Source organism: Oryx dammah, unplaced genomic scaffold, assembly GCF_014754425.2.
Source record: "Oryx dammah isolate SB20612 unplaced genomic scaffold, SCBI_Odam_1.1 HiC_scaffold_2, whole genome shotgun sequence".
Taxonomy (NCBI): Eukaryota; Metazoa; Chordata; class Mammalia; order Artiodactyla; family Bovidae; genus Oryx; species Oryx dammah.
The window spans coordinates 90151185-90163748 of record NW_024070186.1 but is presented as its reverse complement, the minus strand read 5'-3'; the positions used below and the strand labels follow the sequence as shown (position 1 = coordinate 90163748).

General features: G+C 46.4%; 1 protein-coding gene across 1 annotated transcript in view; it reads right to left on the bottom strand.

Moving 5' to 3' along the window:
• Nucleotides 1–12564, bottom strand: part of ILDR1 (immunoglobulin like domain containing receptor 1) — a 34235-nt gene that overhangs the window by 3674 nt on the left and 17997 nt on the right. Inside the window, exons 4-7 of the mRNA XM_040250823.1 lie at nt 10886–11005; nt 10456–10602; nt 3871–4002; nt 2819–3654 (exon numbers count right to left, since the gene is read on the bottom strand). Of these exons, the coding sequence (XP_040106757.1) occupies nt 2819–3654; nt 3871–4002; nt 10456–10602; nt 10886–11005 (1235 nt within the window). The remainder of the gene's footprint in view (nt 1–2818; nt 3655–3870; nt 4003–10455; nt 10603–10885; nt 11006–12564) is intronic.

Sequence of the window (12564 nt, the reverse complement as noted above, 5' to 3'; positions counted from 1 at the left end):
GGATGTGGGTTCAACCCCTGGTCTGGGACGATCCCACATGCCACAGGGCAAATAAGCCACTATTACTGAGGCTGTGTTCTAGAGCCCACCCACGTGCTGCAACTACTGAGCCCGTGTACCCTAGAGCCAGTGCTGCACAACAAGAGAAGCCACGGGAAGCCCATGCACCACAATAGAGAGCAGCACCTGCTCACTGCAACTGGAGAAAGCCCGGCACAAGAACCGAGAGCCAGCATGGCCATAAATAAATCTTTTTAAAAAAATCTTAAGAAAATAGTGATACATTTTATCAACCTGAGTAGAGAAACTTTAAGTTATATATAATTAAAGATCACCATCTAGTGGCCCAAATATATTATAACTTCTAAAATTAGCTTGCAGGCTCCAAAGACTTTAAACGTTAGAAGGTGTTTTGAAAGCTCCAGCCCCATCAAGGAGAGAAGCAAAGAATGAAATTTTGGCCCCATTAAAGGCATTCAAGGGGCTTTCCCTGGTAGCTCAGAAGTAAAGAACCCACCTGCTAATGTAGGGGACACAGATTCAATCCCTGGTTGAGGAAGATCCCCTGGAGAAGGAAATGGCAACCCATTCCAGTATTCTTGCCTGGGAAATCCCATGGATAAAAGAGCCTGGTGGGCTATAGTCCATGGAGTCACAAAAGAGTTGGATACAACTTACTAAATAACAACAACAACAAAAGCATTCAAAATTCAAGTTACAAACAAAACACGGTGCCCTCCAAACCAATCACCCTTCTAAATCAAGCTTTGGTCCTGGGCCTCTGGTCATTCAGGATATGAGTGGACAGTTGAATGTGATAAATTGAAGTGAAAACTCTTTTGGAGATAAGCTCAGCGAAATCCAAAACAATGAAGGCCTTTAGAATTATCTTGAGTGGACTTTTCCTCTCACAAGCAACTTTACAATTGAAAATTTGGTTTGCTTATGACAGAATGATTCTGTGTACACCCTGATGAAAGGTGTACTATAAAGGAAGGTGTACTATAAAGGAAGCTATAATACTTTCAGAAAATAAGGGAGAAATAAAAGTCACAAGAAAACACTGCCCCACAGATTTTCTTCTAATTGAATGAGCATGAATTGAAAAGAGCACAGGCTTGAGAGTTAAAGGGCTTTGTTCAAATTTTGGTTTCACTCCCTCTTGGCTGTGTGACCTTGAGTATGTTACTTAACCTCACTAAGCCTCACAGGGCGGTTGCAAGGATTAAGTGAAATAAGACTTAGAAATGGCTTATCCCAATATCCAGAACATAACTGATACCTCACTTCACCCTTCTTTCACTTACAAGAAACTATATAATTTAGAAGAAAATAAAGGAAAATTTAAATTTCTTCTTTAACTTAGAAGAAAATAGGATTTGGGTTTGAAGGTGGCTTTTAATTTTTTCTCTGTTACAGTGAAGATAAGAGACCATCTAGTAACCATATGACCAAAGTAACAGTGATTGTCTTGACTCTGATTTTGTATTTTCTTTCAGGATATAATTTTCTTACTGGTAACATGGAAGAGTTGTATCCACTGTAAATGAACAGGGTGTTGAAAGGATTAAATGAAACACTGCATAAATGTCCATAGCTCAGTGCCACTTAGTTTCATAAGTTTCATTATTACTCTTTGCCTCTCTCATGGGACATCTGTGAGAATATAATTGCCATTGATTATTTCAGAAATGCCTGTGGGCCTTCACTATCTTCCTCACAAATCACTCTTTCACCAAGGTTCTTCCCTAGAGAGACCAGCACTGAGGCGCACACAAGGTGCCTGTTTCTTTGCACACACTACGCAGATGACTGATTTTAAAACAAGGCACAGCAGAACCTGCATTTCCAAATGAGAGTTGTATCAAAGTGCATGAGAGATTAAAATTCTTGTTCCTCTAATATCCCTCTACTCTGAGAACCTCCCTCACAACCGCTTCATATCCTTTTATCTCAGCAGAAACAAAACAGAAAAAGGATTTTGAATGAATAAAGAAATAGATTTTTGTGGGTAGCTTGTAAGTTGGTTCTGAAGGCAATTCATGAATATTTTTGAGCAACAACCAGCATAACTTGCAAAGAGACAACATAGAAGGAATACTATCACTGATGTATATTAATTATAAAATGACTTTTTAAAGTCACACCTTACAGTGGAAAAGGGTCTATATTCAGAGGCATTAAAAAGCCTATTTCCCTTTGTGCCCCTTTCAGGCTCTGACATTGGCACCTTGCCTGTTCACAGAATCCTCAAGTTTTGACCTATAATTGGGATATCAGGTTTTTTTGTTTTGTTTTGGGTCTGTTTCTAAATCATTGTAATGATACTTTCCAGAGGGGTCTCAAAAGGCTGCATCCTCAAATACAACAGGCCCTTGCACCCTGTCAGGCTCACTGTTCTGATTTGGGGAATGGATATTGTTGCAAAGTAAAGCAAGGCAGCTATGACAAGTAGTAAAGAGCCTGAAGGCCTACCTTGGAGTCCTAGCTCCACTATTCACAAGGTACTTAATTATTTTGAGCCTGGTTTCCTCTCTGTGATGAAATGGGGGGACCCTGCCCAACTGGCCTCAGGGAACTGTGATGAGGGGTGGAGCCAGGCTGGGGGCGAGAAGCCCCTTCTGAAGCATCAAGCTTGCCCTGAGCGCTCACAGTTCCTTCCAACTCTACAAGAGGTGTCTCATGGAGCCCAGAGGGCGAGCAGTGCAAAACAGGGACCAGGGGCCCTCCATGGAGGCATATGAGGTGGCCTGTGTCAGCCTGGATGAAGAGTCCTTACTGCCCACTCCCGACCCTCAGCAGGAAGCCCCAGGCTCACCAAGCGCCTCTTCACACTCCCTTTTTTCTTGCCATTCTTGCCTGAGCTGACATCCAGCGAGTGGTAGCTGGGTGGCTTCTCCTCAGGCCAGTTTGGGGAGCACGAGCGACGATGGTGGCGGGTCTCCCAACTCTGGGGCTGCCTCTCCTTCTCCTCCTCGGAGCTCCGGGAACTGAGGCCAGAGGGCAGGGGAGGGGAGTAGCTGCGGGGCCTGCGCCTCTGGTGCCCCTGAGCGCTTTCCTTAGGGCTGGGCCTGCGGGGATCTCTCTCTGGGTAGCGGCTCCGGAGAGGGGGGCGGTGGGGCCGCCAGCGGGCCTCACTGGATGAGGGGCCGTCGCCGTCGCTGAGGCTGTCCCTGTCCGACCAGGGCCTGGGTGACCAGCGATGCCTGGAGCCGCGGTGCCTCCCACGCCGCAGTCGGTCCAGTTCCCTTTGCTCCAACTCCCAGCACTGAGCCTCAGGATCCCGGAGCTCCTGGTGGAAATCAGAGTAGCGGTGCTGCCTTCTCCCCTCCCTCAGATCCCAGGGTCTGGGGGGAGATGGCTGTGCGGGGAGCCACTGCTGGCGGGAGGAGCTGCTGGTCCTCCGCGAAGCTGGCAGGTCTCTGACCAGGGGAGGCAGGTGGATGACTCTGCGTTCCACAACCTCAGAGCCCAGGGAGGACAGGATGCTGCAGGGGTGGCCAGATATGGCCTGGAGGTCAGGTGGCAGAGGCTGGGCTGGGTTGAGGTTCCGCAGCTCCTTCTCCAAATACTCTAGGACACCATTGGGGATGGGAGGGTGAGCGATTGCCTGGGTCACTGGCACCTCGGGGAGGCTGGATTGCAGGGACAAATCTGAGTAAAAACAAGAATAAGAACATGCAGAACTGCTCGTCCAAAACACTCCTCAGAATCAGGGCCCCCAAGTGCCGCCTTATTTAGCATGAATCTACACCTTCCCGTCCTCCATCACAAAGATGCCCACCGTTTGGTCATTAAGGCCCCAATGCAGCCCATGCTCCTATCCTTGCCCTTTACCCTCTCCCACCCCAAATCTCTGGCAGGCTTTACCTCGCTGCAGCAGTGGGTTCATTGGATAAGATGAAAACTGGGAGCTCCTGTCCGCCCCCCAGTACAGGGGTTTTTCCATCATCTGAGAGCCTAGGGCCTGAGCCTGCTTCATGTAGCGGTGGCGGGCCAGGGCTGCAGGGGAAAAGGGAGAAACGCAGACCCTGAGCCAGGGCAAGGCCCACACGTCCCACTTCACTTCTCTCCACCCAGCAGCCTTGCCAAGAGGCCACTTTCTCTCCTTGAAGTTTACTGTGTCCTCTCTTATATGGGTAGAAGAGTTCAGGGAAGTAGTGAATCCACTGTTCCTCTGTCAGAACTCTGGGAATAAATTCCCTGGAAAGACTGCAGTACCTGCACCCTAGGAAATATCCTCCTGAAACTTGACTTCCTAGTCTTGGAATCATTTCATCATCCTGCCAATTTCCAAGGTCACCCAAGATGTATAGGTAGAAATGTAGATCTTAGCAGGCAGTGAAATCTCAGGCTATAGGCCAAATATAGAAGGCACATATGCAAAGGGCTTCAGCAGGTGATGAGTCAGGGGCTTCTTGGGAGGATCACCTGCTCAGAGTGGAAGAAAAGGACACAGATGCTGAGGTCAATGGGCAGAATTACTGGTAAAGGAAAAGGGACTGATGAATGTTTCCAGCTGGTAATGCCAGCCCTGGGTGGGAGAAAACCACGGGGAAGAAGGCAGAGAATGCAAAAACCTGAAGTAGATCCTTTCTATGCTTCTCCTCACTTTATTAAATGTTGGGGTTTTCCCTAAGTAAGGGGAATCTCTAATGGGTGGGGTAGAGGCAGAGAAGAGAGAAGGGAAATACCATTTCCTTTCAGGGCAAAGAAAATAGTATTAAAAAAAGCAGCCCAAGAGTCCATAGAAATGTTTCTCCAGTCCCCTCTGCAGCTGATCTGAAGCACACAACCCACAGCACATAGAAATTAAAAACAAATGCATTTAGTTGTTTTGCTCATGTGATTCTATTTTGTGACTGAGTGCACATGTCTCCCAAGGTTCCTGTGTATACATGCATGTAGAACAGTCCCAGGTCTATCCACTTGTGTGCTTAAGTGCAGGAAGTGCCCGCTTCAGGCCCCCACCATGGTACTCTCACCTCTTCCTGGGTTCTCCAACCTTCTGAATGCCCCTAAAGCTACAGAGCTCTGGCAGAGCTTCCTCTTACCATAGTACGAGGAGGCAAAAGACAGGCATTCTGGACCCAGCATAGGGTGGGGGATTTGCTGAGGCCAGCAGATAAGGGTCATCTGGAAGGCTATCCAATGGCTCCAGTATAAAACCAACTTCCAACACAACAAGAAGTGGTTGTAGCCAAGCCCCCAGACTTTTGTGGAGCTCTGGCCCTGATGGTGAGTCACAGCCCAGGCTGGAGGAAGTCAGATACAAGCTTAGAGCAGCTCACCCACCTGCCACACCTTCATGCCTGAAGACAAGTTCACCTACTCAGCACTTTCCTCTTCCTCTTGCTAACACGTGCCTCCCCCAGTTCCGTATAACATGCCACCTTCAGCACATACAATGCCCTCCTTAATATGAGCCAGTCACTTCACATGAGTTAACTAATCCTCAGAGAAATCTCTTAAATGTGAGCATCAGATGAGAAAGTTAGAGAGGTTACCTTCCCAGCCCAATGTCCCACAGCTGGTGACCGACCAGTAGAGCCAGTGTGTGATCCTGTGTCTGTCAAGCCTCTACTCTTTCTGCCAAACTGCAGAGTCCCCAGACTCCTTTATGTGATAAAGCAAAAAAAAAAAAAAACCTTTCCCAGCAGTACCTTCTCACATTTTTCTCTCCTCAGCACCACACCTTTCAAAACTCACTCCAGACTAATCTTGCTTCCAGGGCCTCAGGACATCTGATCCCATTGGGAACAACCTTCACTGCCCCCTACCCCTCTTAACTGAATATTGATCTCCTCCCGATGGTACTGTTCCCTCTTTGGGCCACTTCCTTTTTCAGCTCCTCAAATTCAATAGGAGGGAAAAGGAGAGTTGGGCTTCTCTTCTTGCTCTCCAAATTACTTCTTAATTAATGGGACCCTTTGCAGAGATGACTTCCTAGAGACTTTACTGGATCTTCCATCAGGCTTCCTGTCAAATTTTCACACATTCCCAAGATTAACCCACCTGCTTCCTTCTTAACTGCCGCCACCTCATTCTAGGATCCCTCCCTTCCCTAATGCACTGGAGTGAAAAAATATAGTCTCTGAGCTTCTACCTTGCCCTCCTGTCCCTAAAAAAAATAGCTCAATGGGGAAGTCTAGACTATCAGGCTTTCTGTTGCTCACCTAATGGTGAATCAAGCAATAAAATAAGAAACATGGAGACATTAACAAAGCCTTAAATGACTCCTAATAATTTATCTCTGAATCTCAGTGATGTAAAATCTGTCTTGGTCACCTTTAATGAGATAGTTAAATATACAGACTCCTGGATCCCACTCCCAGACTGGACTTCAGTCAAATACAATGTGAGAAAATCCATGTTTTCAACAAGTTCCTTGACTTTAAGACAGGAGTTGGAGTTGACTATTGTGGGTTCTCCACAACTCTTAACAACATTCTGAGAATTATGGTCCTCAAGGATAGGTTTCCATAAACGCAGGCTTTAATAGTCACAGGGACTTCAACTGGAATCCCAGCATGTATTAGCTGTGTAATTTCGATTGAGTCTCCACAGTATGTTAGCTCAACATCCTCATTTCTGAGCTGGGGATAATAAGTAGTGAAGTGAAAGTGTTAGCCACTCAGTCATGTCTGACTGATTTGTGACCCCATGGACTGTAGCCCGACAGGCAACTCTGTCTATGGACATCTCCAGGCAAGAATACTGGAGTGGGTTGCCATTTCCTCCTCCAGGGGATCTTCCTGACCCAGTGATCGAACTCAGGTCACTTGCACTGCAGGCAGATTCTTTACTATCTGAGCCACCAGGGAAGCCCCAGGGATAATAATACCTATTTCATAAAGTTGTTGCAGTTAAATGAGGTAATACCTATGAAATGCCTAATACTGGCAAATATTCAGTGGGTCGTGGCTCATGTTGTTACAACAAATGGTTAGCATAAGTCACTACTTTCACCTTAGATCCCATAGAAGACAAAAAGTACACATTTGGAGACCAAATCATCAAAAGCATAATCATTTTCATTTCTGAGGAAAACCCGGGGCATGTGCTCTAAGATCACCGTTTGTGACAGAAATAACGCTCAACACCTCCCTTCCACCAGAGACCCGCAGCCAGAATCTTCTGTGTGAATCACCCATGGTGCCTGAATCACCCTGAGGACCTCCAACTTCTTTCCATTCCTTACCACCCCCTCTCCACTCTTACAGAGTGTTCTTCGCCCTCCCTGACCCATAGGTCATACAGTCCTTTTTCTTTGTTTATATATACTGGCAGTATACATAGTATACTGATTTGACGGGCAGTCCTTTCAGGGACATCCTCAGAAGCGTCCTAGAATCTCACACCCCTTGAACCCTTGCTATTTCAGCTTTCAGGAACAACAAGTCCATGCTTCCTGGGCCCATGATGGCTCCACTGTCAGGCAACCAACCTCAAATTGCCCTTTTTCCAATATGTGTAGATCTCCTTGACTGATTCAGCAACCCTGCTTCCCTCCTCCAGAGTATCAGTTTAAACATTCCCCACTTCTGATGCCTTCCCCTCAGTATGAACTTTCAGCTGATGACATGTCTTTGTTAAGGAAGAGAAACCAGTCCTGGACATGGAATCAAGAGAACTAGGACTAGTCCAAGGCTTACCACTAACAAGCTGTATGTAACTGTGGAAATCTCTGTCTAGGCCCCACTTCCCTCAGCTGAAGTGGGGTTACTAAACTTTGGTGTCATTTTTGTTTTACTCCTCCCTGGTCTTCTCACTGGAAAGTGGGAGCAAGTTGTGGGGGTGGGCTGTGGTCACAGAAGCTCAAGAATCACTGACATTGTTCTCGAAGCTGCCTTTTGTGTCTAGAATTTTGATCTGCTGAAATCGAGACAGGCTGGTGTCAACTCACTCCCCCAGCTTCTTCCCTTACACTTTAATCATATTCCTTGCGTTAACAACTTCCTCTCTCTCTCCAGAGGGCAGGCTTCCTTCTCTTTCCCTCTCTTACAGTGAAAGGTAGTCCTGATGTCAGTGAAAGGTAAGCCTGATGTCACTCCCACTGATTCCATCCCTCCTCAGTCACTGCCTCACTTCACAATGCTTCCTTTCTTTCTACTGGCCTTGGTTCTCCATCTACAAGTATGCTTCAGTTTAGTCACTCAGTAGTGTCCAACTCTCTGCGACTCTATGAATCGCAGCACACCAGGCCTCCCTGTCCATCACCAACTCCCAGAGTTCACTCAGACTCACGTCCATCAAGTCCGTGATGCCATCCAGCCATCTCATCCTCTGTCGTCCCCTTCTCCTCCTGCCCCCAATCCCTCCTAGCATCAGGGTCTTTTCCAATGAGTCAACTCTTCGCATGAGGTGGCCAAAGTATTAGAGTTTCAGCTTTAGCATCATTCCTTCCAAAGAACACCCAGGACTGCCTTCCTTTAGGATGGACTGGTTGGATCTCCTAGCAGTCCAAGGGACTCTCAAGAGTCTTCTCCAACACCACAGTTCAAAAGCATCAATTCTTCAGCACTCAGCTTTCTTCATAATCCAACTCACACATCTATACATGATCACAGGAAAAACCATAGCTTTGCTTAGGCTTACCTTATTAAAAAAAAAAAAAAAAGTCGACAATCACATCCACCCTCTTCCCCATCCAAGAGCTTAACTTGACAAGTCCTGCCCCCTCCATGTAATCTCTTCTTGTCACCAAATTTCTCAGGACAGACTCCCCAGGTGACTCACTTTGAAAGTGACCTCATCTGCTCAAGTTCAAGGATCTTTCTTTGTGGCCCACATTTCCTTATCTCACCAGCTCTTCTAAATGAAATCTAACCACTTGGGAGAAACCACTTTCTCCCAGAACCTGTTAATCAGCTTACGGACAGTGGACACATTTATCGCTGGTGCTGACTGTGTCCCTAGCCCCTGCCTGTTTTGAGTGCCCCACAGACTTAGGGATTCCGAGGAAGTATCCTGGGAGAGTTTCTCTCATCTCAGTCTGCATATTACAGCACTGAGAGCAGTGACTCCTACATGACCTCCTTCCCAGAGGAGGGATAGAAAGGCAAGGAGCTCCATGGCCCAGTAGCGAGTTCTCTGCCATTTCTTATCTCTTGAAGGAACCTATTGGCATCTCAGCCAATCCCATAGCTATCTACACAGACAGAGGCTGCGGCAGTCTCTGTTGTGGGAAATTCACGTACTGTAAGTCAGATGAGAACAAATGCAACATTGCATTGTTTCTGCTACTTACTTTGTGCAACTCCTCTGACCTTCAGTCTCCTCATTGTTAAGTAACAATGATACCTGCCTTCTAGGGTTGTGAGGATTCAAAAGGGAAATATATGCAAAGGCCCCACACAACAGACATCCAATAAAAGTTAGTTCTCTTTTCCTGTAAGACAGCAACCTCAGAACACAGCCCTGAAACCAGACTCAGACCATTGACCTTCTTGACATTATAGATTAGGTTTTGTTTCTATCTTAAAAGCCAATTTCTGGGTTTCTTTTAATATCCTTCAAATGGACCAAACTGATAACAGTGGTTATATCTGGGTGCTCAGATCAGTTTTTTTCATTTTCCTGGATTTCTCAGATTTTCTACGAGGTAATACTTTACTTATACCACCAGGAAAAGGAAATGCTACTTTAAAACACAAAAAAATCCTTCCTTTAAAGCTGCTGATTCTGCTCCATCCATTCAGTAAGAAAAGATCTTTGTGGAATAAACTTTCTTCTTTTGTCTTCACCAAATGTTTTAGGGCATGTCACAATTCTGTTTTATTAATAAAAGGCCAAATTCAAGCCCAAAGAAAGATCACTGTTAGAGCAAGATCTTCTGCCTTCTCTTTCCTTTGTCTAAAACAGAGACTCTCAAAGTGTGGCCCCCAGACCAGCAGTGTGAACTTCTGAGAAATAAAATTCCTCAGGCCCACCCAAGACCGATTAAATCAGAAACTCCAAAGACAGAGCCGGCAACCAAGTTTTAACAAGCCCTCCAGGAGATTCTTAAGTTTGAGGAGCCCTGCTCCAACACCTCTCTCTCTTCTGATCTGTTGTTTTCAAGTAATCTCTAGGAAGTAGCCTTCTCTCTCACTGTTCCATGCAAACCACTCCCTCCAGCCACCTTATGTCCAAGCAAGGTCAGAGGTGGGGGCAAATACTGGAGCACAGGCCTATCAGGGCTGCTGAGGAAAGGACACCAGTGGGCAGACCCATCTGAAGGGGGCCTTAGGCAGTCTAGAAGGTGAACAAGCATAAGTCTTCCTGCCTGGCTCTATGGCTTCCTTAAGCATAATTTTCTGAACTGAGCCCAAAGACCTCTGAGCCTGTGATGAGAAGAGCATGGAGAAGAACCTGGGAGAATGCAAGGTTTTGATGTGGTCATGTGAAACTGATATGTCTGGGGCACTCGGCTTCCCTCCCTGACTGTCCCACTGCTCGTCTGTCCCCTCTCACCTTCCTGGGGGCAGCAGCAGCGGTCGGGGCAGCAGGGGCAGCGGAGGTAGCAGCAGCAGTACTGGGGGCAACACTGGCACCAGCACACTCCAATCAGCAGGAGCAGGAGGAGGGCTCCCAGGACGATGAAGATCACGGTCAGCCAGTCTGCAGGGGGCAAGCCAAGCAAGGGTCGAACTAAATCTGCAGGGGCATGCTTTAGCTTGTAGCATGCTAAAGGTCTGATCTACACAGCTCTTGACCTATAGGGTAAGGTTGAGCAATATACACGCAGAATTAAAAATTTAGCTTTGGTAAGGTAACTTCAGAGGCTGGCTAACAACCACAATAAACCTAGGTTTGCTTGTTTCTGTTTTTTTTTTTTTTTTTCTCCTTTATGTAAAAGTGTCCCAGTGGGGGTGGCCAAATAGAAATCTCCAAGAGCACTTACGCAGGACGATGAGCTTCACTTCCTTATCTGGGTCTCCTGACGTGTCCCCTGGGGCCTCAATGGTGCAGTAATACACTCCATGGTCCCACCACATCACTTCATTAATCACCAGATCTGCTCCTGCAGTGAGGGAGGGGAAAGTGCCAGCAATTAAAGGAGAGGGCATGGGTTTCTGACTTCTAGCAGCTTCAGGTCCCCAGCATTATACTTCCACAACCTAAAAGGGCCTCTCATAGAGAAAGGCCTCTATTCCTTCGAGATTCTCTTCTGTCTCCAAACAGCATAAAGGTGGTAAAACTGACCACTTAGTGAGCTCTACCAGGTACCCTGAAAGGAGTTAGGATACATCACCCCACTTCCTTCCTTCCACAACTCTCTAAATGGGTGAGGTAGAGGTTACTAGCTACCTCCCAATGTCTATTCTCCCTTTCTCTCATGGTCATAGAATTTTTGCTCATGTATCAATCCTTAGCTATCCAGAATAAAGTCACTAATTGTCATCCTCTCTTACAGATGGACATGGACATGTGAATCGGTTCTGGTGGACAGAATAGAAACAGAAGTGTCACATGATGGCTCTCAGGAACCTTCTTGGAAACAGCCTGGGAACATCTTTGCTCTTTTCTTCATTTCTTCCTCCACTCTGTTACCTGGAAAGCAAATGTGATGGCTGCCATCTTGGACCATAAGGAAAGAGATGACATTCTTAGTGAACGGGAAGGAGCTTGGGATCCTGAGGAATTAATGGAGCAGAGCCACCACACTAGTTCTGGTCTGTCTGGCCCCAAATTTATACCTGTATGTGTGCCTGCTCAGTTGCTCAGTCATGTCTGACTCTCTGTGACCCCACAGACTGTGTAGCCCATCAGGCTCCTCTGTCCATGGAATTTTCCAGGCAAGAATATTGGGTTTCCATTTCCTCTTCCAGGGGATCTTCCTAACCCAGAGACCAAACCCAACTCTCTGGCGTCGCCTGCATTGGCAGGCAGGTTCTTTACCACTGAGCCACCAAGGAAGAAATTAACTTTTTATTGTTTAAGTCACTAATATTTTGGGCTTTTGCTTATGCAATCAAATTTAATCCTGATACAAGGGGTAGGATTATTAGCTGCATATCAGATGAGGAAACTAAGACTAGAGGAAACTGGAACAGAGAGAGGTAACAGAGGTAGGTTCAAACTTCAGTCTTGCCTCAAAGCTGGTGCCCTCAACCACCAAGCTCTAATGTCTTCTCCAAACTGGGTAGGAAAATCCACAGCTTGGGTTCCTCACCAGCTGTGAACATACACTTCTGAATCTTGATGGCACAGTTGAGATGAACTTGAGAAATAGGTAAGGATAAAATGCCAATATTTTCAGAGTAAGTGTTACTCAAGAAAAGAATGAGTTTTTGTGAGCACCAAGTGTCTACCCCATTAAGATAGATGAAGGTTATGTTCACATTAAAGGCAAATGTTCTCTAAAGACCTTCTGTGGGTCCAGCACTATGTCAGACTGTATGGAAGCTCAAACAAGACCTGTGGTGTGTCTGTCCTGAAAGAGCTTAACGTCCAGTCGGAGACATCAGGGTAGCCCCCATATCCAAGCTACTTTAGCCACACAAAGTACCAGGGGACACCTTCAAATTCTTAAAGACCTTAGTTATAGATTTGCTCTTAATTACTTGGCAGTCATAGTTG